We start from the raw sequence: 27,569 nt of genomic DNA, 5'->3' as shown, positions 1-27,569 counted from the left end.
TTCATACTATTTGCTTTCCATTGAAAAAGGAAGGATAACTATAGACCAAATGTGATGATAAATGATATTCAGTGCTTTGGATTTGTTATGATTCACTTGTAATCTTGAAATAGACATTCAAACGCAGATAGCAATTGCATCAGGTTGGGTAGAAGTAATATGATTGCTGAGAGGGCTGTGCCATCTGCAAATATACACACTTTAAGCTTATATCCTGAAAATTCTGTTTGGCAGGGTAATGGCAGATCGCTATAGCCAGAAGACCAAGTGTTAGAGCAAACTATATGGGAGAAACAGAACAGCCCTGGTGTGTGTCTCTGAAATTGTAAATCTGAGCAAAACATGCATATTGAATGAAGGTCTTAGAATCGGTGTAAAGTACCCATATCCATTTCTGAAAATGGGAAACAAATCCCCATCAGTCGAGAGTGTAAAATAAGGCCATAAGATAGAGTCAACAGCTTTTTGTTATGTACTGTATACTAACAATAAGGGGCTAGGGGTTCAATGCTTCCTTCAAGATGAATGAGAAAGATGAGATGATGCATGTTAGCAGTGGTTTGCAGACTAGGCATAACTAAGTCTTTACTATTTTTCAATCAAAAGCCCAGAGCTAGAAGATTTCCATCCAGGTTAAGTAAGGGAATGACTCAATCAACAGCAATCTGTGCTACCAATGGTTGATAAATACAATTATGTAAACTGACTAGAGTGATAAATAAATAAATGAAAAGTCCATGCAAATAGTGTCAAAGTCCAGCACCCATATAATGATTCTGAACTATATCATGTAAATCTGTGTATCCCAGTTTCACTTGTAGGAGAAACATACCACATGTCCTTACACCCAGTGAAGATGTCAGTTTACCAGAAGATATGTGACTCTCTATCAGAGAGAAGTAAAAAAAATACTTGTATGAGTGAACTTCCACTACTGTGATCCAGGGTATTCTGTCGGGTCTTCTCACACTAACTCTCCACTGCTCAGAATCTTCATGGGTGATACAATTTCACCATCCACGCAGCCCAGTGTAAAAGTTCTGGGGTTTGAAAACCATGGTGTTCTTCCTCTTCTTTCTTTACTGGTGCCAAGATGGATCAGAACAGTTCTGCAACAATTCCTAGATGTGATGTCTACATTAGTTTTCTTTTTCAGATTTTATGTCTTCTATTTTCACCTGGTGAGCCAAACAGTAAGTCTGTTACCAGTAAGATATTCTTGATGTTAACTGTTTCACCTCTCAGGTTCCCAACCGCCTTTTGATAAGAACTGCAATTCTAGGCACAGTGTGGATGCTACAATGCTGTCATAGCAGAATGCAAAACTCAGAAAACCCCACATGGTGCCAGCGGACTTCACTTCAAAGCCTGTTGATTTGGGACAGGTGTGGTGCTGGCTGCATAACTATGTTGCAGTGCAGAGGGGGAAAGCCTTCAGATCTAGTAAGTCTAGCTAGCAGCTTATTTATGTGGATGAAGTTTTCCATTTGCATGGAATTACTTTTTAGTTTTTGCATAAGTAAGGGGATGGGCTGGAAGTTGGATCAGTCAGTTTGGGCAGTGTGGGATTTTGATATCATAGTTGCAGTTAAGGTGTATCTTGAACTAAGCTAAAAAACACTGGAGTCCACACATAATTCACAGAGTTTATTAGTTAGCAACAGGCTAACATGCCGTACAAAACCTTACTCATAGCTCATATCTTGACCTAAGTGCTTGTTGTCTGGAAGGTCAGGATTTTTGTTAGGTTGCTGGATAGGCCATGCCCTGCAAAATGGTGGCTACAGTAGGTTTGACCAAGTGATCAGGCCTATGAATCTGACCGGTAAGTAGCGAGTCCGGTTTATTGTATTTGAAATTAAAACTATTTTTAGACCATCTGATTTGTTTTTTAGCAAGACCTGTTAAACATAAATTTAATTGAGTTTGTAAATTTGTGAGCTGCTTTTTAAATTGTGGAATAAGGCTGTTATAAAATTGTGTTGGCAGTGAATTATTAGAGGCCTCCAAATCTTGGATATAAGTTAGCCTCTGGTTTTTTTTTTGAACTTCAATTGGATGAGCTTACCCCTAATCACCACATTGTGAGATTCCATAAGGAAGCTGAGCTTTTGAAGACAACAACGATGCTTTCCATGGGAAGTATTCAGTTATTTAGGATTGCAATTGTTCACCAAGATGCCTCATTGTTTAGTGGTATAAAATGCAGTATAAATGTTAAGGTAAGCTGTGGAAAAATACTTATGGCAGGAAGACTTAGAAATGTATGGACCTACAGAGAATGTAATAGGGAATGCATTTAAAGCCATAATTGGCAGTGATAGGAAATTGAATCTTTGAAATAATTTATAGTCAGCAGAGGGTGTTAGAAATATCGCAGGAGGGTGACACAGGACAGTATGGTGAAGGTAGCAAGATATAATCTAAAAAATGAAATTGAAAAGAGAGCGATAAAGAAAACTAAAGAGCATTGAGGTTACCACAGAAACTATGGTAGTCCAGAAGCGGTCACCATATCTGTCGACAACACTTGAGGATCTATTTCTCAAAAAACTACTGTGTGAATGTCTTAACATTTGTGCAGCTGTTGTAAATAATCTCTGTAATGTGTGTATTAGGTGTAAAAAGTCATTTTCTATTTATTTTCTATGATTGTCAGTGCTATCTGGTGGTAACAATGTGGTATTTTATTGAAATGCTGGAATCAGGAATTACCACGTTATAGCCATTTTAAGGAAATGGCCTTCATATGAAATAAATTACATTTTACCCACATTAGACACATTACTGGAATATTTGTAGTGGCTGTGTGAATGCAGGGACATTTGAACAGTGAATTTCTGTATAAATAGACCCATTGGTGACATTAGGGTTGGCAGTGTTGACCAACCATAAACAGAACTGAGTCAGACAATAGGTGTATTACAACAACTTCGATAGATTTAAGCGTCTATAATTTGAGGGTTCTTCGAAAAGTTTCAGCACTTTTTGTAAGATATATATATACACTGTATAAACATTTTGAAGACCACTCTTACAATCTAATTTCTCTAGGTTGGGTGGAGGGTAGGGGAGAAATTGAGCACTAGACTCAACCAGTAGGAGAGCTTTCCTGAACTCCAGGAATGGTAAAAAAAAAAAAGAAAAAAAAGAAAAGGTAGGATGAATCACAGTGCAACAAACCTGCTAGGGTCCAACTCAAGGCAGGTTGCACATAAGAATGGGTACATGTAACCTTAAAGCCCACAATAATGGAAATATAATGTAGTAGAAATGCTCTGTGACTTGTGTGCATTCTAGAAGATATATATTTTTAATCTTTATAAAGAAATTTCTGAATAACCTCACCCTCTTTTATGCATCATCTAAATTGGAGTAAAGCACTTTTGTTTTGGTCCCTGGGAAATTCAGTTCAAATGACAGGAGAAAACTGAGGCTGTATGCAACTAAAATCAGCAAATAATCTGAGTATACATAGTACATTTTGCTATAGTTTAAAATGGTCAGGTTACTAAAAGCTGATATATGACAGGCTTCTCGGGTGCACCACAAAACGTTGAATTAGACATTATAATGATAACAACAAATTTAATTAACAAAGTGACAGCTAGTAAGCCAATAACAACAAAGGTACAACCAGTTAGTAGACATTATAATTCTTTTTCAATTTCAGTGTACAAACAAAAAAAATTAAATCAATGACCAATGAAAACATCCAAGAACCAAACTATATTTAAAATAAACGTACAGTATGTGGATTCCATATAATTTAGCAAAAACAAAAATAAAGTGAAAAGAAAATTGATCAGAAATTAGCTAAATGATTCTCAACTTGCCAGTTAACATAGATTAAATAATCACTAAACACATTAATTTCCTGGAATAAGCATGTTGCCATGTACACAAATATTATACGGTCTTTAGATCTTTACTAGTGGTTACTAGGAAATGTTTACATCATTTGCCAATGCTTATGCATACTCAGATTTGTTTCTCACTTGCTTATCTGCTCATCTCAACTTCAAACATACCTGTAAAAATACAGTACAGCACTACACTATAAGCTGTAAAATAATTAATATTAAAACAATGTACAATTATTGTGATTTGGATTCCCGGTGAGATATACTAAAACCAATTCATGCCATCAAAAACTGTTTTCTTCTGAAATTATTTATTGGATAATTAAAAAAAAGATAGCATTTTGTTTGGTTTTGGCTTTGTATCTATCACAGCAGGTCCCAATGGCCCAGAAATCATCTCTCTTGATATATAAGGGTTTAATAGAGTTTCAGCAAGTCTTCAAACAGATGGTGTGGAAGGTTCTGTCAACATTGGCAGTAATTACTGGAAAACAGAGATACTTGTCATACTGATAGGTCCTTGGAGACTCATTCAGAGCAATGGATACCAGCTAGAAATGAAATGGCTAAAGCAGACAGTTTATTTCAGTTGCTCACCATCAGAGCTGCTTAAAGACATGTGAGCTAGAGGCAAAACTCACTGCAGTGGGACTCCATCATCTTTGCAAACTAAGATTTATTTTTTACAGTTCAAAGTAATAGCACATATTAGTGACACATTCAAATTTAATATTTTTGTAGGGAATACAATGAGTCTGTCAAATTATTTTTTTTAAAATCCATTTATATTCATCAGTAGGATTGGAAGGATTCAGGAAAATATTATATTTGTTGAAATTATTTAATTTATTCAAACATAATTTTAATTATGTTGATCATAATTAGGTTTCTATATACATCTGCAGGCCTAAAAAGGAGCTCATGCACAGCTTCTTAATCCAAACACTATTAACTACAAACAATGCATGGCAGCACAAGGTCATCAGTTCAAATCCCCCCCTCCATGGCACTACCTGCACAGAGTTTGCATGTTCTCCCTGTGACTGCATAGATTTCCTCCAGGTACACGGTTTCCTCCCACACACCAAAGACAAGCTGGAAGGTTAATTGGCTTCTGTCTAATTTGGCCTTAATATGTGTATGTATGAATGTGAGTTAGGGATCTAAGATTGTTAGCTCCTTGAGGGCAGGGACTGATGTGAATATACAGTATACTGTATGTAAAGTGCTGCCTAAATTGCAATGGACTCTCTTTAAAATCATAAAGGAATGAATGGAATGTAACCTGTCATGTACTGCCGGCTGCTAATGGTGCATGAACTGTCTAGCCTTTACTTTATCATTTGCCTAAGTTAAAAGCAAAATATGGACAATTTGGTAGTAAACTGTTTATATGGATGAAGGAGATTTGGCAATCCTGAAATATTTTCAAGCATCCCAATTAGGAGTGAGTTAAATGCACCTGGCTTTCATTCAGGGTGGGTTTGGCGAACATTACTGATGTTCAGGTGCCTAATCCAATTCCCTCTGAAGTCTATGGAGGCCGAATGTTAAAAAACAATAATTGACATTTGCAAGGGTTAATAGGCAAGGGATTGTTAAACAAATGGCATGGGGGGTTTGACACTGTATTTTCAGAAATAATGCATTTCTAAAATATGTCCTATTGGTATTTTATTCGGCCCTGAATGACAGCAGGAACACTAATTTTTGTGCCATATTGCATCAGTGCTGAATTTTTGCCCCATAATCCCTTAGAGCTAAAAATAGACTATAGTGTGCAGCTTAGACCTAAGGACATTGTGTACAATTTCTCAAAAAATACATTGAATGATATAATGTGAATGGAAAATATCTTTCCCAGGTTTTGTATTGCTATCTGTGTCCTAACTGGTGAGATTTCTCATCACATTCTGACAGCAAAACAGGAAGTAAGAAAATCTCAGCAAACAGCATCAAATGGTTCTAACCCTTTTCATTCTACTCTACTAATAAAAATTATTGCTATCTGTGTCCCCGTTATTGTCTTCATTTAAGGATATTCTCTTCATTTCTTTTTCCATTGACACAAAAGCAGTCAAGGGAAATCTCCCCATTAGGGTACAGATAGTAATAATACCTGATCAAGATTTAACCCATGGAATTTTTATCAAAGCCAAAATGTATTTGCTGGAGCTCTACTTTAATATTAAAAAAATAAATAAAAAGTATTGCATGATCATAAAACTGCAGGATCAAATACAAAAAAATGTATCATGCAAATTTTGTTTGAACATCTGTTGGATTAAGAAGTCCAAAGGATTTTTTAACCAGTTCAGTTTAGGAGAGAAACATAAACTTCATTTAAAATAAATAAATAAATGTAACCCATTGAGATGTTATTACTTGCAATACATTAAAGTGGACATTAGATGATGATGGCCTGCTATTCAAGTTTACTCACATTGACAGAACAGCCCCCTGGAACTTGTATTTCTGAACAGCAGGACTTGGCTGATAAACAGAGTGCCTGGCACTACATCTCCCAGGAGAGGTAGCGTGTGGGTGGGGCATATAAATATCAAAGCCTGGGAGATTGTAGAGTGTGGAGGGAAATTGAAAGAGAAGGAGGTGTGCTGGCGGCTGAAGTGCTGAACTAGGCAGGGGAGCCAGGATTGGAGAGAAAGAGAGAGAGAGAGAGAACGGAAAGACCTTTCTGACTGCCTGGCCTGCATTGCTGCCAAGCAGGCCACTCCGACAACAGGAGACAGAGTGGAACGTGAAGTCTGAACCAGAGGGCCCATGGAATGTCCCTAGCCATTGGGAAAGACGGATCGAGGCAATCTGCCAAATCGGGTGAGAGAGACCCATGCATCCACTGACAAGTGAACATTGAACATTGATAGTTCGTCACCTCAGTCATCTACCTGCACATAGTTGTGAACATTACATACAGTGGCTCTAGTTTGCGGCCTAGTTATACCAGTGCCATCGTTGGACAGTACAGATAGCTGACCACAGGATATACAGTTATAGATCAAGATACAGCAGTGCCAACTGAATTGACCAGTCCCTTTCCCTTTCTGCAGAGCAGGATTCTTACTACTGTCCATTCTTTGCCTTTGTCCATAGACATTTATTCCAATTGTTGCTATTTACTACGTCAAGCTCAATTCGTGGATAGAACTCTTAAAGGGAACCTTGCACTAATTATTTACCATCAATCAGGAAAGTGTTAAATCTCCTCCTTTTTTCTTTACTGTCTTTGATGAAACCATGTTAAGGAACTACCATCCATCCCTTGATGCAACTTCACATCAATTGGGCCCCAACAAGCACGCATAAGACATTATAGAGCTCTTAAAGGGGACACTGCCAATTATAACTGAGAATTCTTTTATTTTAATTCTAATCCTTGTTATCCAGTTCTGAGGACCCACAGGGAGCATATCTGTTATTGATAGTTATTCCTGCACACTGGGGATTCAACAGTTCCCTCATATTGGAGGCAGTGGATTATTTCTGAAAGCAGGCCTGCTAATAATCACTGTTGCTTCATTGTGAATGTCGTTACTTTTGCTCACAATTGCAAAGAGTGATCATATTTGCTGTCTATATCAGTGTTATTTTGTTATTCTTGTCTCAGTTACCTCCATTTCCAATATAAACTTCAATTTGGTTTATACTACTCTGTGTGTGCGTCCATTTTACAGGTGTGATTCATTTGGGTCTCCAGAGCTTGGTGGTTTCAGCAGAGGATGGGCTTTCAACAAGAGGTCCAGATTGACAGGGAATCCAAAAATGACTAAGCAACTTTTCAGGGGGCAGTCCTCCACAAAGAAAACCAAAATTCAGAATATCAAGTAATAATAAATGCTGTGAAGTGGATTTTGCAAAGGGCAGCAAAGCCATACCTGGAACTAAATGTCTAAAGTAATCCAAGAAAACTCACATTTCTAAAACTGAAAAGGAAATTTTAGGCCATGCCCCACTGACGCATTTCACTACAACTGGGCTTAATCATAGAGGTCTACTCATCTCTAAGAGCAAAGCGCTTTTACATTTTAATTGTAAACAAGCTTATATTCAAAATAAACCCAGCTATAAGTGCTAAGCAAAATTTTAAGCATTTAATCAGTTGTTTTACTGCAGTATGGCTTATATATTAATGCTGAAAAAATAAGGGGATTAGAAAATATAAAATAAGGATAATAATAATTAACTACCCACTATCATTCTCGGAGATTTTAACATCCCTATTAATGTCAACAACCGGCTATATCCCAACTCTTCAACCTAACCTCATCTTTTGCATTAGCACAGTGTATACAGTCCTCCACTAACTCTGATGGGAATACATTAGACCTTGTCTTCTCCCATTTTTGCACTCCCTACAACCTCACAAGCACCCCCTTTCCTCTCTCTGATCACAATCTCATCACCTTCACAGTGTCCTCGTCTTCAAACCCTTATCCCTCCAAGCAGCAAACAATTACCCACAGAAACCTTCACAACTTGAACCCTGCTCCTTTCCACTCTGCAACTGACCACCTCTATGACAGAATCTCTCCCCTGGCCTGCCCTGACCTGGCCACTGCTGTCTATAACAGTTCGCTTTCATCCACATTAGACTCACTTGCTCCTCTAACAACACGAAGTATCAGGCCACGACCATTACAACCTTGGCAGACTGACGACACCAGAAATCTTAACCACTTCCAGTCCGGACACTTTTACCCCTTCCTGTCTAGGCCAATTTTCAGCTTTCAGTGCTATCACACTTTGAATGACAATTGCGCGGTCATGCAACACTGTACCCATATGAATTTTTTAGCATTTTTTTGAGACAGTTAAAGCTTTATTTTGGTGGTATTTATTCACCACTGGGATTTTTATTTTTTTGCTATGTAAATTAAAAAGTCCAAAAATTTTGAAAAAAAGTGTTTTTCTTATAAACTTTTGCAAATAAATAGTATTTCATCATAAATCTTGGCCAAAATTTATTCTCTTATATTTTTAGTAAAAAAAAAATTATTTGATAACAAAAGATATAATTTTTTTATACTTTGGTTTTACATTTTTTTAAATTATTTTTTATTTATTATTTTTTTTTTACATACTGTCACCCTAGCAGTACAGTGTCACCATGGTTGCTTTTACACTCATAAAGGATGTAAAAGCAATCATTTCTCCTTCTCTCTAGCTGCATTCTTGCAGCCATTGAGAACTACTGAGTGAACTGTGATTGGTCACAGCTTGTCACATGGTACAAGGCTGTTGTGAATAGCCTTGTACCATGTGACCTCTGTCGAACAAACCTACTTTGTCACTCTTATTAATACCTTGTCATCCAGTCCTCGTCGTCTCTTCTCTACTTTTAACTCTCTACTTTCTCCACCTCCACAACCCCCCAATACCTAACTCACTGCTCACGAGATTGCAAATCATTTCAAAAACAAGATTGACGCAATGCGTAGGGGCATTGCCACTGCACAGACATCCATCCCACTTAGCATACCTTATACTAAACCTCCCTCAACACTTTCCTCTTTTGATCTTGTTACTACCAAAGAGGTTACTAAAGTTTTCTCCGAAGCCCATCTCACTACCTGCCCCCTGGATCCTGTCCCCTCACAACTACTACGGTCACCCTCTTCTTCCATCCTATGCTCCCTCACTTACATCTTCAATCTTTCACTCTCTACTGGTGCCTTCCCCTCCCCTCTAAAGCATGCACACATCACTCCCATACTTAAAAAGCCCTCCCTGGACCCCACCAACCTGAAAAACCTAAGACCCATCTCCCTGCTGCCATTTACCTCTAAACTCCAAGAACGCTTAGTCTACAATCACTTGAGCTCCCACCTCACTGACAACAACCTTCTTGACCCTTTACAGTCTGGCTTTCGCTCACTACACTCCACTGAAACTGCCCTACTAAAACTCACTAATGATCTACTAACTGCTAAAACCAATGGCCACTAATCTATACTCTTACTACTTGACCTCTCTGCGGCTTTTGATACGGTTCACCATCCCCTCCTCCTCAAAAAACTCCACTCTCTTGGCCTCAGAGACTCTGCTCTCTTCTGGTTCTCCTCATACCTATCGCAGCGCTCCTTCAGTGTTACCTATAACGCTGCCTCCTCCTCTTCACTCCCTCTTTCTGTAGGGGTCCCTCAAGGTTCTGTCCTTGGACCCCTTCTCTTCTCCATCTACACCCCCTCTCTTGGTCACTTGATAAACTCCCATGGCTTTAAGTACCATCTCTATGCTGATGACACACAAATCTCGCATCACTAACCTACTAAGTGACATATTGGCATGGATGTCACTCCACTTCCTCAAACTCAATCTTTCCAAAACTGAGCTCTTAGTATTCCTCCCAGCCCGTGCCCCCTCCCCTGACTTCTCCATCAAGATCAATAACATAATCATCAGTCCCTCCCCTCATGCCAGGGTACTAGGTGTAATCTTAGACTCCCATCTGTCCTTTCAGCCCCAAATCCAATCACTGTCCAAATCTTGTAGACTTCGCCTCTGCAACATCTCCAAGATACGCCCGTTCCTAACCTCGGAAACCACTAAGCAACTTATCCACTCCCTTGTTGTATCTCGCCTTGACTATTGTAACTCCCCCCTCATTGGCCTACCTCATTGCAGGCTATCTCCTCTTCAGTCTATCATGAATGCTGCTGCCAGAATCATCCACCTTACTAACCGTTCTGTATCTGCCACCCCTCTCTGCCAATCCCTCCACTGGCTTCCCGTTGCCCAACGGATAAATTTCAAAACCCTAACAATAGCTTATAAAGCCATTTATAACTCTGCCCCAAATTACATCACCGATCTTGTCTATAAATATAACCCAAATTATACTCTCCGCTCCTCACAAGACCTCCTACTCTCTAGCTCCCTTGTCTCCTCCTCCTATGCTCATCTCCAGGACTTCTCAAGAGCTTCCCCCATCCTCTGGAACTCTCTACCCCAATTTATCAGACTATCGCCTACTCTGCTCACTTTTAGGTGATCTCTGAAAACCTATCTCTTCAGGGAAGCCTATCCTGCCCTCAGCTAATACTGGAATCTTCTACTCTTCCAACCAGTCCATCCCCCACAGTTACTACCTTTTGTACCACTAGCCCCTCCCTCCTAGATTGTAAACTCCAAGGAGCAGGACCCTCAAATCCCTCTTGTAGTGAACTGTATTGTTGCTGTATTGTCTCCCGTTATATTCTAAAGTGCTGAGCAAACTGTTGGCGCTATATAAATCCTGTATAATAATAACGATGCAGAATACATTTTTTTAGTTGTAGGTCATAGTTCTACTTTAAGCAAAACATAAAAAAAAAGTGCCCTATGATTCTCAGAAAATACCAGCCCAGGCAAATAAATACTGCCCCAATTGAAGGCTGATGGGCTACAAATATGTAGATTTCACTCTATGCTGATACCAGTATCTAGACCCTTCAATAGAGAGTTCCAAAAAAGATGAAATAAAGGCCAGTCTTTAAGCAGCAGCCTGGATGATCTGAAGTCTTCTAACAGCTCTTAAAGGACAGAGCGGCATCGGTATGAAAGGGTTCAAAGTAAATTACATACACACACACACTAACAGTTTCACATTTGTTTTAGGAAAAACACAGATCCACCATTTTTTTTACCATAATTGAGCCCAACGGTAAAAAAAAGAATCCAAGTGGGTCTCCTGGGTTCCTCTGTGTTCAGAGGAAAAATGTCAGGTCTCCTTTTCTCCCAAGAAAATCCAACAAAGGAAAATTATTGTAAAGAAAAGTTCCCATGTTTGTGTATTGTGGCAAAACTATAAATTAAACATTCTCCCTCATTATAGTAGTAACTGGGGTGTGTGATTTCAAGAAAGTTTCATTGGCTATTCCCATTCTGTCGTTGTTACCTGTTTATTCATTTAATAGAAACAATAAAATGTGGCTGGCATCAATTTGGTTAAACTACAACCCTACTGCATATATTAAAGGACCAGTTCACTTAAAATTTATATTTAGAAGTACTGCATAGGAAGCAACCTAATAGTTCCTCTCTTGGGACCGCTATAGGTAAGAATACAACAGGAGGTCCCAGAACATGCAATGTAACCATCATCATAATCATAACTCCAGTGAAATATAATAGTGGGGCAATCACTGAATACTACTATTAAGAAAAATGTAAGAAACTGTTTTTTTTTTGCATTTCCCATAGATTCAGCATATTGTTTCTGTATAACAGACAACTGCTCTTTTCTAGGTCTAAAGCCTAGTTGCTAGAACACCTTTGTGTATTATCTGAAGGTAACAAAGCTTAGTATTGGGAAATAATTGTCTTCTACTATTACAACAAATAACATTTAGGAAACAGCATATGTAATCAATTAATTTTCCTTTAATTAAACCCAAGTAATTTAAAGCCAAATTAGGAACATTGTACAAATAACTTACCCATTGTACAGAAAGGTTAGCCATCATCAAAAACTGGATAAAAGAAAATGACAAAGCGGTGGATTGTTTTAAAAAAAATCAATGAAATTACATGTCTTAATCTCTGAGATAAAGCGAATGCTGTACTAAAGGCAAATAGACTGTTCACTTTGCAAATGAAGGTGCACTTTGCAAGGGAATTATCCCCAGAGCTTAGTTCTGCATGCTTTCATCATCCAATCATGTTCAAGAAAAATGCGTTTTTTAAAATTTTCCTTGCACATGATTTGGTATTCTTTGCAAAGGGAAATTCCACCACATTCTCTAAGCTTTGGGGAAAATTCACCTGCAAAGTGCAACTTCACTTGCAGCCTATTTTCCTTTAGTAAATCATATGTCTGCAACAGCTCTATTATTTTTTCAGTGTTTATTATAAAGGATGTACGCAATGAATCTAAATTTATTTAAGGATTCTTCAGCTAGGCTATAGATCTAGGACAGCAGATAATAATAGATCAAATAAAAGCAAATAAACAAGACATAGGGGAAAAAAAGATGTTCCCTCTACCTGAACTGTTGGCTGTATCTTTATTTTTCTTCAATTACTAGTTGGTCTGAGAGAGCTAGTTCCCACAGCACCCCCTACTGTCTACATTTCAAACTGCCAGTCAAAGAAACTCAAAGTTTAAACAAAGTAAATAATTAAAAAATGTATGTTTCATTAATTGCACATACATAGTCTAGTTGTATGTATACTGTATTTACAGTGTGTAAAGCAGAATTCATTTTAATTTGTCTATACCCAGAAATGTACTCTCAGAGTATGCACTTGTGTAAAGTCTGAATAAATAAATCAAATGGGCAAACTTGCCATGTCTAAAAGCTCCACTGAAGACTAACTATTTAAAAGTTTGTTTTTTAAAACACAGATGACCAGATCAGTTTCCACAATGGCAGTTAAGGGCCCTACAAGTCTATCAGAGGATGGAATCTACTATAAGAAGAAAAAAAATCTTATGCTTCTTTGAGTCCACTCTGTGCTTCACCCTTCCTGGCATCTCACAGGATGGCTGGACGCAAAGGAATAGATTTTCTCCATGCAGATACAAAAAGTGGGTGTAAGAAGAGAGTGTTGCGAATGCAGTGTATGAGAAGAAAGCACCAACAGAAGCTGCAAGCAGGTGACATAAGCTGGACAGCATTATGTTTCATGTTTTGACTGTTGACTTTGCTTTACCGGTTGCAGCCTTAATCCATTCTTAGTGATATGCTGACCTTCATTTTTGCTCAGGAGTGCACAGTTTAAATCCTTTGCCAGTGGGTCAAAGCATTTGCTACCCTTTTGGACATTTCTTGCAGCCTTCACAATTTAAAAAGAAAGGTTGTTATTACAGTTATAAAGAAAAGATTTAGCTGTTACACCTACAATTTCTCATTTAATAAAATAAAATAAAGCACCAAGTCAATCATACATAATACATGAGGAACTTTATAATCCTTTAAGGCACTGGTAGACTGGCATCAAATCCTATTTTTTTTATTAGAATAGCAGATAACCTGTATGGTAAGTTGTGAACTGACTTTTTCAGTGATTGATGGATTGATTAATGGATGCTGGGTTAATGGGTAAATAACCTATTGTTACAGATTTGCATTGTTATCCAATTACATCATTTACCTAGTATAGAAAAACCACAAATAAAATACATATAGCTCAAACAGGTTGTGGTAATCTGGGCTTTAGCAACTGATCAACTTTTTAGGCAGTGACATGGGTTATAGCATCAATCAATATGCTTGAAATCAGTGTCCTACTAAATGCTGCAGCCTAATTGATGTCCATTTAGAAAGCTACAACCACCCAAAAATTAGCCCCACCCAAACAATGCCCCCATTTCTCTGGAAATGTCTCCCCTTTTCAGCACAATACACTTGGATGATACAATACACTTGCAGGGTACAATACACTCAGATGATACAATACACTCGGATGATACATCATCTACTTTAGGTCTGTTACATTCATTTAAGAAATTTTACGTTAACATTGTTTCAGACACACTTTTTTAAACAAACAACATGTTGTGACAAGAAGAGATTGTTATTTAATAAAATATTATAGGGAGACTAACATTCTAGGATCATTAAGGTACATTTTTTTTAAAAAAGTCTCCCCAAACATTTTATTTGTTGCTTCTGTCTCTCAGGCAACAAAGTATGTGTAGTGCTTTGTCCTGTCTTCCTATGTTGTGTTATTGCTGAGGGAGCAAGGTCAATAGTGTACCCCTCTCTCTTACCACTGTCCAACCATACATCTATAAAGAGATGAATGTTTAATTAGCTGTTATTGAGAGTGCTAGCCTCAGACACCAGGTACTTTCCTGAGACAAGAGCTGTTCCTAGGTATTTAGGGGAAAAGGGCGCATCAGTTCACCTGTTCCACTCCCTCTGTCTTTTGATTGTTTGCCAGTATTCAGGTAGCCAGGCTGCAAATAATCATTGATCGCTAGGATGCAGATGACCAGGCAGCAAAGCATTACCATGGTGTGTGCAGCCCTGCCACCCCATTACAACCAATTACAGTACGTGGCTCGGTCTTCTTCATCTAAGCAGCCAATGGCATAGTGCTGCATGAACACCTGTATCCTAGTGATTAATAAAAAGACAGAGGAAATTAAACAAGAGAACTAGATGGAAGCCATCTAGCAGACATGACCAGGGGTGGACTGACAATTTGGAAATTCGGGCACTGCCCGAGGGCCTGGGGTCAGTAGGGGGCCCCATGAGATGTCCCTGGTACCTTTTTCATAGGCTTTTTTGAGTTTGGGCAAGGACACAGGGGCCCCATGATCCCCTATTGCCCGTGGGGCCCCATGAGTTGTCAGTCCGCCCCGTTTTATTAGAGAAGCTTATATAGGTAGCTAGAGATACATTTATGGATGTTTTTAATTTTTTGTAATGCTCATGCAATCTTAAAGTGACCCAGTCTGAAACCACCCTGTAAAAGTGGTAGATAAATACCTACCTTTCCAGTAGGTAGGGTCTTAAAACTTTTGTGTTACAGAGCTCCATCTCGATCTTCATTGCTGGGTGTGTCAAATGCCTGGTCCCCCGTTACACTTTCTGGTTCTTCCTATCAGTTACATCACTACAACAAATGGCTGGGGACAAGGTATTTGACACAAACAGAAGAGGCTTATACCAGTAGCGACCAGAAATATCCACTTCAAGACTCCAATACGTACTGTATATATACATTGAGATTTTGAAGTGGAATACTAGGGTTATGGCTGCAGGTGGATGCCATAATCCAGGTATTAAAATTTACAGCAACTGCTGCAATTTTTGCTAAAAGAGATCCAAGTGGCTGATTAGCCGCTGGATCACTTTTAGAAGCGTCTGGAGGGGTTGTCCCCCCCACCGCTTTCCAGTGGTTCTTGAGCCCAGGAACTGAGCGGCAGCTGGTCATATCAATTATCTGAGGAAATATGGCCTCAGCTAATCTATGATGATCTGAGCGATGTCATGATGTCACTTCCAGTTCCGGCTGTGTATAAACAAGGCCATTTTTTTTTTTTAAAGCATTAGATCAATGTTTTTTTTTATCTCATACTTTCCATTGTAGAGGAGAGATGTGGGGTCTTACAGATTCCAGATCTCTCCATAAAGGGGACCTGTCATGATTTATTGCTATCGCAAGGGATGTTTACATTTGTTGCGGTAGCAATAAAAGTGATCAAAAAATTTAAAGGGACAGTGTAAAAATGAAAAATGTCATAAAATACATAATTATAAAAAAAATGTTAAGCACCCTTTCCCCCCGTGCCTGTGTGCAGTGGCAAGTCACGCCTACATATGTAAATGGAATCCACACAACACATGTGAGGTATTGGCACAAACGTTTTAGCACTAGACCTCCCGCTGTAACTCTAAACTGGTAACCTGTAAAGGCTATTAAAGCATGGCCTATGGAGAATTTTAAGTACCATAGTTTGGTGTCATTCCACAAGTGTTGCCAAATTTAAAGCTTGACATGTTAGGTATCTATTTACTCAGTGTTACATCATCTTTCAAATTAAAAAAAAATCAGGTTATATTATGTGTTTTTTTTTCATTAAAGTGTATTTTTTTTTTAAAAAATTGTGTTTGAAAAACTGCTGAGCAAATACCGTGTGACGTAAAAAATTGTATTGATCGCCATTTTACTCTCTAGGGTCTCTGCTAAAAAAATGTATATAATTTTGGGGGGTTCTATGTAATTTTCTAGCAAAAAATACTGATTTTTAAATGTAAACAAAAATAGTCAGAAAAAGCTTGGTCTTCAAGTGGATATATAAGACAGCAAAGCTTTAATTGCTTCCGCGCCACCCTACAGCATAAATACTGCTACTGGGTGGCAAGGGTGTGCAAAAGTACATGTATATATACGTGATTTTTCAGTTCCGGGTAGGAGGCACGTGAACACTCTACTCGGGCCGCCATTCGCGGCCTCGGCTGTCAATCACTGGGTCCCTACAAAGCAGTGTGCTTACAGTGGAAAGCACTCACACAGCATACTTTGTAACAGCACACAATTAATCCTTTGATCGCCCCACATGTTATCCCCTTCCTGCCCAGTGCCATTAGTACAGTGTCAGTGCTTTTTGTTAGCACTGATCATTGTATTGGTGTCACTGGGAATGTCAATGACACCAAATCAGTGTCCCCCAGTGTCAGAATGCCCGCCACAGTCCTAAAGTCCCGCTATAAGTCGCTGATTGCCGCCATTACTAGTGAAAAAAAAATTCCAATATATACTGCCATTTGTAAACGCTATAAATTTCTCATAAACCAATTAATTTACACGTATTGGAATTTTATTTTGCTAATACATTTTGGCCTAAATTTATGAAATTTGATTTTTAAATTTTTTGTATGTTTAACCGCTTCCTGGCCGGCCTATAGCAAAAATACTACTACAGGGCAGCATGGGTGGACAAAATCACGTACATATACGTAATTTTGCATTTACGGGAAAGAGTCGCACGCACACACACTACTTGTGCTGCCGTTCGCAGCCGCAGATGTCAATCACCAGGCCCTGCCCGGTAATTACTAGCCGGCGCCCAGTGATTTCCAAGGATCTCCAACAGGGAGGAGGACTGTTTTGTTTACTAACAGTCCTCCTCCCTGTCAGCTCAGCCATCCACAGCAGTGTGATTACAGTGAAGCACACACATCCCGCCCACTGGTAAAACACTCCCAGCACACAGTTAACCCTTTGATCATTCCTCATGTTAACCCCTTCCTGCCCAGTGCCATTAGTACAGTCTCAGTGCTTTTTGTTAGCACTGATCACTGTATTGGTGTCACTGGGGATATCAATGACACCAAATCAGTGTCCCCCAGTGTCAGAATGCCCGCCACAGTCCCAAAGTCCCGCTATAAGTAGCTGATCGCCGCCATTACTAGTGAAAAAAAAAATCCAATATATACTGCCATTTGTAAATGCTATAAATTTCTCATAAACCAATTAATTTACACGTATTGGAATTTTATTTTGCTAATACATTTTGGCCTAAATTTATGAAATTTGATTTTTAAATTTTTTGTATGTTTAACCGCTTCCTGGCCGGCCTATAGCAGAAATACTACTACAGGGCAGCATGGGTGGACATAATCACGTACATATACGTAATTTTGCATTTATGAGAAAGAGTCGCGCACGGGTCGCGCACACACACTACTTGTGCTGCCGTTCGCGGCCGCAGATGTCAATCACCAGACCCTGCCCGGTAATTTCTAGCCGGCGCCCAGTGATTTCCAAGGATCTCCAACGGGGAGGAGGACTGTTTTGTTTACTAACAGTCCTCCTCCCTGTCAGCTCAGTCATCCACAGCAGTGTGATTACAGTGAAGCACACACATCCCGCCCACTGGTAAAACACTCCCAGCACACAGTTAACCCTTTGATCATTCCTCATGTTAACCCCTTCCTGCCCAGTGCCATTAGTACAGTCTCAGTGCTTTTTGTTAGCACTGATCACTGTATTGGTGTCACTGGGGATGTCAGTGACACCAAGCCAGTTCCCCCCAGTGTCAGAATGTCCGCCACAGTCCCACAGTCCCGCTATAAGTCGCTGATCGGTGCCATTACTAGTAAAAATGGAAAAAAAATCCCAGTATCTATACTGCCATTTGCTAATGCTATAAATTTCATGTAAACCAATTAATTTACATGTAGTGGGATTTTTTTTAGCAAAGACTTGTAGCAGAATACATTTTGCTGTAAATTTATGACGAAATTTGATTTTCAAAATTTTTTACTGGACATGTTTACTAGCAAAAAGTCAAAAATATAGTTTTTTTTTTCAAAATTGTCAGTCTTTTTCTTTTTTGTACAGCGCAAAAAATAGCGATCAAATACCACTGAAAGAAAGCTCAAGTCGTGGGAAAAAAAGGATGTAAATTTCATTTGGGTGCAGCGTTGCATGACCGTGCAATTGTCAGTTAAAGTAATGCAGTGCCGTAATGCAAAAAATGGCCTGGTCAGGAAGGGGGGTAAATCCTCTGGAGGGCAAGTGGTTAATAGCAAAAAGTCAAAAATATTTTTTTTTCTCAAAATTGTTGGTCTTTTATAGAGCAAAGAATAAAAAACGCACAGACGATCAAATACCACTGAAATAAAGCTCTATTTGTGGGAAAAAAGGATGCAAATTTAATTTGAGTGCAGCATTGTATGACCCTTAGCTAAAGTAACGCAGTGCCCTATCGCAAAAAATGGGCTGGACGGGGGGTAAATCCCCTGGAGGGAAAGTGGCTAAGAGTGGTTAAGACACTACCCAGTGAAAAGGTGTTAATCTTCTTTTACAGGGTGGCCTTAGTTTGACTTGATAGCCAAAGAGTTGCTATAACACAAATATTCCTGTGTGTAAATGTGCTCCAGACATATTTAAAAATAACATAAAGGGAAGATATTTAATAATCATGGGTTATCTCTCCAACAATTTTCTATTTGCACCCTTTTATGCTTAGAAGCTTCAAAAAAGCTATAATTTGTGAAGCTAGACGTATACCTTGACCACTTTAACATCTTCCTTTTCCTCATTACTAATTCTGATTTTTTTTTTCCATGGTGCCAAACAGCTTCTTTGTACAGGATTGGCCATTCATGTATATGTGAAGTAAGCTTTAGATGGAAGCCCAAATAAAGTGAAGCTGACAAAATTTCTGTATATATCTTTAGATAAACTAAAAAAAATAATGTCCCATATATTCATCTAAAGTGTTAAAAAGTACCATGTATACAACTAGATGCTCCATGGAGGAATTATGTTCATAAAACAGATTTACCCTTCAAATATATAATATTTCAATGTGATAAAAGAAAGTTTGCATTTGCTTTGCTTTACAAGTGGCAGACGGTTGAAAAAAAAATGGAGTCTGCCATATTTTAACACATCTGGTGTCACAACAAAAATGTGCATTCTAAATCGGGACCCGAGTTTATTAAAATAGAATAACACATTTCTAACCTTATCTCACATGTAGCATGTTCATATTTTTCTATTAGTAAACAAAGTCATTTTTAAACCATTTGCACTCTATGCCAGCCGTGAAATAAAGTAATTAGCAAACATAATAAATACACACTTAGCGTGAATTAGGATTATCTTAATGTGCATTTGTCAGGCACTTAACAAAGGAAGCCTTTATAGTGAGAGGGCCCATCTGGCAGTGAAGAGGTTAAGATTAGTAACATATGTTCTTGTCAGCATGTATTTAGCACCTGCAGAAATGAGCATGAGGACCGTGACAGCAGAGAGGGAGAGCGCCTGCTGAGGAGACTGTGCACAACTGTCAACAAATTTTACTTTGTTAATTTTTTCTTATTAAAAGCAATCCAAGAAAGGAGCGTAATAGTGCAGGTGTTCGGAGCGGCACAGCAAGACCATTTAATGAGAGGAAAGGTACGCGAACCTCTCACTCTATCATCCTCCTTTACAGATGAGGGCTGCAGTAGATCAGAGAGCCTGAAAGTGCCTCCTGATAATCTTAAGATCTTGTCTGCTTAGCAATGTGCCTGTTTTGTAGGTTTTTTAATTGGCTTTTATCTGTACTGGAATCTAAAGTCTATGAGATTCCACAAAGTGCTGTGGAACACATACCTTCAAATGTGTGCTATGGGGGCGGGGGAGTAGCGCCATGCAGGGAAATTTAAAAAAAGGAGGAAAATAAGCTTGAATAGACGCAAGGAAAGGAAAATCCTTTAAAGACTAAATGCACATTTGTGGGCTTTTTCATAGTTGGAATTAAATGTGTATAATAGATAGCAAAGGTCTATTTTTCTGACATATGTGTTATTTTAAGACAGGGCAGTGACAGAATAAAACTTGTAAATCAAAACTTATCAGCTGGTAAAGGAAAAATCCACAGTGTGAGATATATTCATATACCTCATTGCCAGCATGGAGCTTTAGACAGATTTTCAATATAGTTGTCTATACAATGTCAGTAAATATTCTATCCAGTTTCTTCAATAAAACAGTGTAATAAACAAGGTGGTCTGCCATCGGTAAAGTGAATTCTGGCTGAACACTCAAGGTCATTTCATTTTGCATATTGCACTGTTTATTTATGTGTTTAATTTGCCATACCAAAAAGTAATAATTGAATCATAAAACATATTATTTTGCTGATTTTTGTACTGACCTGCTTTGCAATATCAAAAGTACTGGTAACCTCAAAAAGACAGATACGTCTTAGAAACTAAGCTATGCAAAATTACATTACCACAGAACAACACATAATAAATTATTGGCACGATAATCATTTTGGATCTGCAGAAAAATAGATTTTGAGTACATAAAGCAAACACTTTGCAAACAAAGGTAGGTTGTTATGATGATAATATGGTACTGTAGGGGTACATAAATAACTTCAAGAGTTGACACACCTAGATCAGATAAAATTTAAATTTGTATTGGTGGAAATGTCTACTGGCTATTTGTTTTGCTGTCTCTGGTAATGTACAGAAATTCACATAGAATGTTATTGCTTTGCATTAGAATAGATGAAGCTATTGGCAGTGCCGATTTTGAAGCTCATATATTGACTGCTGAAGGCTGCTAAATGCTGCTTTAAAGCTACATCACATTTTCCCTTTTTAATATGTATTCCAATACTGGAGCTAAGGGTTCTTAGAACCTATATGTTATGTAGACTTGTACTTAAAATATAAAGCTTGGCTGTCTAACTAGGACATATTAGCATAGTTTAATGTAACAAAGTGATTAGTAAAAAAACTCTTATCTAATGCTTATAATTCCTAATTAGGGCGTCCTTTTATCATACAGCGGTAAATGACCGCTGCTCAGTTCTCCGGCATTTTCAGAGGAGAGAGTTCTCCTCTGAATGCCTTTTTATGAAGCGGTGTAGATCACTTCTCTGAATGAAGGGAGAAGCGATCTACAAACGCTTTGAAAGCTGGAAAATGGCTGCTGTTACTATAATCTTGCGAGATTACAGTAAGAGATCAGTCAAACACTGTTTACTAAGCAGCGATAAATTACCGCTGCTTCCTTTGCGGTTCCTCCGATTCTCCAGCTCTGGGCTGGAGAATCAGGAGGGAGAACACAGATCGCCAGTGAAGGGCTGACATCGCTCCTTCATATACTGGCTATCTGTGTGCTGAGATGATCAGCGGAGAACATGTTCTCTGCTGATCATCTCTGTTTCCTAAACCACTAATGATCGGAGATCAGCAACAAACCTCAGGATCGCCACTGATCTCTGTTTCATAAAAGGACACCTAGTTTAGAAGCAGCAAAGGACTTATGCACACATGACTGTACATAGACACTCTATTCTTAGAGCTTGTAAGAAATTAAAAGCAATATATTGCCCATTCCTGCTTCTGATTGCTGGATTACATTGGTGTTGACATCAGGGGGCGAAGTCAAGGACCAGGAAGAACTGTTGACAGATACTGTGCCATGGATAAAAAATGGGCTTGGGCAAAGGAACAGCTGCATATTGCCTACTGTGTGTGCTATATTATTCACAACTGACTTGTCTCATATTGTGTGGGGGATAAGGTTATCTATGAAGGGCATTCAAGTCAAACTGGGACTTTTGAGTTTATATAATAAAATAACAAGTTTCAAGGAGTGGAATCGGCATTTATTTTTTGACATACTCCACTGCTACATTTATACACTTATCCCAACATTTAACTAATGCCTAGAAAGCTTTGGCATAGAATGATTTGTCAGTACGCCTTAACCATCCTAGGATAGCCTGCTTTACTTCGTCACCAGTGCTGAAATGTTGACCTCCGAGGAACTCTTTCAGGGGTCCAAAAAGTTGGAAATCACTTGTAGAGAGGTCCAGGCTGTAAGAGGGATATGGCAATACCTCCCAGCTGAGTTGCTGTAATGTGCATATAGTGAGGTTATCGGTATGAGCTTGTGCGTTGACCTGAAGAAACAGGGCACCCTTAGAGACCAAACCAGGATATTTTTTTTGCAGACATGTATGCACATCACTCAGGACACAACAATAATATTCACTATTGCTAGTGGCACCACGGGGTGTAAAATCCACATGAATACCGTCATGTTTGTCCCAGGAAACACTTGCCATCATGTAATTGTACAAAATTTTTTTGGTGGCGGTGAGTCCTCATGCTTGCACTACTTTGATGCTCATTTTGATACTGGAGTGAATGTTCACAGGATTGACTGCTATGGGCTGGGAACCTCCATGGCCGGGATCGTCACCGGCTGATGTACGACCATCTTTGAAACATTTACACCATTTCTAATGTCTTACTGCTGCTATGGTTCTCATCACTGTACTATGCTTGAAGTCTTCTGTAGATATCCGTGGGTTTTACGTCATCATTTACAAGAAACTTCATCACCACACGCTGTTCCATGCACGCACTAACACTGTTGTCTGCCATCTTGATTAATGGTCTCTGGACTAGCCCACGACATGTTTGCCGCCTATCTGTAATAGGACACACTTCCCACTTACTACTGCGTGTAATACCGCCACGCTAGCATCCCTGTTTCTACCTGTAAAATGAAAAGTCCCGATTTGACTTGAATGCTTCTCCTAAGTCTAGGTCACGATTAAAAGCTGCATGAAAGCTAACTACTTTGAGAACATGCTGCATTTCAGAGTGCCTACAATGGCTTTTAAGTTTGTTACAGTCAAATTTTATTTTGCATCTCAATTTTTCTTAAAATTGAGTTCTGGGTATGGCTATTTTTGCATAGTTACATTAGTCCAGCTTGAACAACTGTATGTATGTGCCATACTGGGCTGATCTTCTTGAAAGCTAGAATTTTCTGTAGTAGGCACCATTAGGCTACCCTGAAGCTTAGTGAACACAAGATGTCACTCATTCAACATAGGTGCCATTCTGAAAACGCTTTGCATTTTTTGGCTGATTAGACAAGATGGAGAGGTAGGTCATTGATATCATATTCCCCTGCTCGTCCATTCTGAGAAAGCTTTGCTTTTGCTTTGATTTCCAACTTTCATGGGGATCAGAAAGGTATGACGTGTGCATAATTGCATTGGTCCAAGCTGGACCAATGGAACTATGCACAAAATAACCACAACTGGAATTCAGCTTTAACAGAATACCTTGCAGAAATGTATGGTCTTAGCCTACCCTTTCTCTGACTCAGTTATAACGTTATGCTTTTGTTGCAAATAAAATTCACAATTCTTTTTCAGTTTGTGCCCAGTTATACATGAGGCAATGCTCAAGATGCAGAAGTGGAATTCCTTCTTTCATACCCTTCAAGGTCATCGTTAGCTTTCTTTCTTGCACAAGGCAACTACCAAGGCCATGAATGGGTAAAAAAAACTGGTCTTTGTTCTGGTTTGGCCACCATTGTCATATAATTTATTAAGTAGCATGCTCAGTGCTGTAATGAGAGATTTTTCTATGGTAAATACAGTACATTGTGCTAAGTACCTTGTCTTGCCTGATAAACACCTGCTATTATGCACAAATAATTTTACATATATCTGCCTAAAAGGTGCACTGGCAGATTTGATTTTTGACAGCTGAAATAATTCATACAGTATCTTCCCAAAGTGTAATAACGTACACAGTGCCAAAAAATGCCAAACATGGACTGACCTGACCGTAGCCATCTTTTCCATCCAGAATGGTGAAGACATTTCTCTACTTAGTCTGTTCTCACATGAAAATTGGTAAAATGCTGTCATTTAAGTACTTTGGTATGATATCTGAAAAAGAAATATATTTGGAGATTAAAATTTTTCATTTTAATAATCACAAGGCAATTTATTTATAGTACAACACGATTTACAAAAGCTCTAATTAAAGGGAATTTTCCAGTGGGTGTTTATATTGATGACTTGTTTTTGAAAGCACAACCACTTGTCATCCTGATTTTTACTACTTAGTGAGTATCAAGAAATAAAAATAAAACCAGTCCCAGGGTTCCTGATATGCACATACCTTTCCCAGTTGAGTGATTCATCAAATAGAAGAGGATGATAGTTCTGCAGCATACAACTTCAAAAGCCAGCAGTGGCAAGTGTAAAAAAATGCATTCACATTTAACATTTGACATCTGGATTGTTTTACCATCTTCATGACTAGGGCTATTCAGCACTGCACCACTTTTTTTAATTTTCTTTATAAAATGATATTTATTGAGTATTACATATGTAAAAAAACCCACAAAGTTTACAGTAGAACAAAGCAAAAACATAACCGGTGGCCTTGCAGGGCCAAACAAAAATTAGATTCCTAACATAAAACTTACTGAGTAACCCCCCCCCCCCAACCAGGCTACCTCAACCGGCAAATATACGCTCTATATCGAGTTTCAAGGCCTCCGTGGGCCACAGTGGGCAAAGATGGCATCCATATACAGTCGATATAAAGGGGGTCAAAAAGACAGGATGCTCATATGTAGTGTCATCCCTGAATCAGGGGAAAAGAGATACACAATATGTCGGGAAATATCCGAGGGAGGCTTCCAGGACAAGGGTAAGAGACAGAGGGAGCTTAAGATATGCATGGTTAAGCAGAGGTGGAGGGACTATCTAGCTAGACTTGGCAGACCTTGTCACATTTTTTGGGGCACCCTCTGCTCCTGTAGGTAGCCTTATATAATGGGATCATTTTGTTAACCAACCCCTTTCAGTAGGATAAAGTAGGAACCTCAGGTTTTTTCCAGTATAAGATTAGAGCTTTACGGGCATAGAATAAGAGAAGACTAAGCAGGGTGCATTGGGCCCTAGTGGGGGATAGGCCCTCCACCAGGCCAAGGAGACAGACTACCATGGTTACTGGAATTGGTATAGATGTGACTGTAGTAATACACTGCAACAGTTCTTTCAAAAAATTCTGAACTACTGAAGTCCAAAAGACATGTCCAAAAGTGGCTGAGGAATGCCAGCAATGCCAGCACTCCTCAGATACCCGCGGGTAGATTTGAGCCAATTTGGCAGGGGTATAGTATATCCTGTGCAAACATTTGAAATGCATCAATCTGTCTTGAGAGGACACCAGATGCGAAAATGGAGAGTTCCACATGTCATCCCAGTCCATTGCATCCAAATCTGGGACTTCCTCCATCCATTTCACCTGACACCGAGTCACCGAAGGAGGAGGAATTGGAAAAAGCTCTTTGTATAATTCTGCCAATGTTTTTTTCAGCGATTCGTCCATGAGGACATTTTCAAGCTAAGAAAGCAGCACTGTGCTGCTTTAACTGGCATGAAACACTGTGCCCAAATTCATTTTTTTATCACACAAATTTTTGGTGGTATTTAATCACTACTGTTTTTTTTTTTAACTTTTTGCTATATAAACGGAAAAAAACCCAGCTATTTCTTTGTCTCTGTTATAAAATTATGCAAATTTAGGCCAACATGTAGGTCTCTACGTTTCTTTGTTAACCATTTGCCCTTCAGAGGATTTACTCCCCCCCTTCCTGGCCAGGCCATTTTTTGCGATACGGCGCAGCTTTAACTGACAATTGTGTGGTCAAGCAATGCTGCACCCAAATGAAATGTATGACCTTTTTCCCCCCACAAATAGAACTTTCTTTCAGTGGCATTAAATTGCATTTGATTGGTTTTTATTTTTTGAGCTATAAACAAAAAAACACCGACAATTTTGAGAAAAAAACTATATTTTTGACTTTTTGCTATTAATCATGTCCAGTAAAAAAAATTAAAAAAATCTAATTTTGCCACACATTTAGATCAAAATGTATTCTAATACATGTTTTTGCTAAAAAAAATCCCAATACATATAAATTAATTGGTTTACATGAAAGTTATAAGGTTTACAAATTTATTTTTTTTTACTAGTAATGGTGGTGAGCAGCGTCTTATAGCAGTACTGCGGCAGGCATTCTGACACTGGGGGGAACTGACTTGGTGTCACTGACATCCCCAGTGACACCAATACAGTTATCAGTGCTAATAAGCACTGACGCTGCACTAATGGTACTGGTCAGGAACGGGATAACATGTGGGGCAATAAAAAAGGTTAACTGTGTGCTGTTTTACTACATGGGCTGTGTGTGTGCTTCACTGTAAGCACACTGCTTTGTATGGCTCTGCAAAGCAGGGCCATACAAAGCAGCGTGCAGGAGCTGACAGGGGAGAGATCTGTGTTGTTTATACACAAGTCTCTCCCTCATCAGAGATACTCAGCGATCAAAGGGTGCCGGCGAGTAATCACTGGCTGGTAATTGACAGCCGAATGGCGGAGCGGGTAGCCCCCTATGGAAATGCAAAATCATGTATGTATAGGTGATTTTGCACACCCGTGCAGTGCTGTAGCAGAGGGGAAGTGGATAAAATAACCCAAATAGGTGCACATTAATTACTCTGTGTGAAAGTTATAGAGTCTACAAACTATGTTACTAATGACCTTATTTCTTGAGGCCTTAAAATGCCAGGAACAGCACAATAACCCCCCAAATGACCCCTTTTTGGAAAGTAGACAGTCCAAGGTATTTCGTTGGTATGGCTAGTTTTTTTGAAGTTGAAATCTTTTCTCATTATTTTCTGGAAAATGAAGAAATTAAATATTTCTTCTTCAATATATATATTTTTTAAATACTCTCACCAGTGCAGTACAGCATCATCATGACTGGTGTGGCAGTTATCAGGGATACTGACTGATGACAGTATGCAAAAAAAAATGTAAATCATTTTTTATTGAATTTATTTTTTTATTTTTTTAAATATTTTATTACAGGGTGATTAGGGTTTTTTTTCACACTGTTAGTGCTTATAAC

At 38.7% G+C, this 27,569-nt stretch overlaps 1 protein-coding gene across 5 annotated transcripts in view; it reads right to left on the bottom strand.

The window, feature by feature from the left end:
- Positions 1 to 27,569, bottom strand: part of LOC149463348 (uncharacterized) — a 903,925-nt gene that overhangs the window by 546,031 nt on the left and 330,325 nt on the right. For all 5 annotated transcript variants that reach the window (XR_016312470.1, XR_016312468.1, XR_016312471.1 and 2 more), the window contains one exon: positions 24,419 to 24,528. Coding sequence is in view for 2 of the 5 variants with exons in the window: in XM_089675562.1 (XP_089531688.1) it covers positions 24,419 to 24,507 (89 nt within the window). In the remaining 3 variants the exon portion in view is untranslated. The remainder of the gene's footprint in view (positions 1 to 24,418; positions 24,529 to 27,569) is intronic.

The sequence above is a fragment of the Staurois parvus genome, unplaced genomic scaffold, assembly GCF_062004578.1.
Source record: "Staurois parvus isolate SC_StPar_1 unplaced genomic scaffold, SC_StPar_1.0 ptg000155l, whole genome shotgun sequence".
Taxonomy (NCBI): domain Eukaryota; kingdom Metazoa; phylum Chordata; class Amphibia; order Anura; family Ranidae; genus Staurois; species Staurois parvus.
The sequence above is the reverse complement of the archived record's forward strand: the minus strand, read 5'-3'. Positions and strand labels throughout refer to the sequence as shown.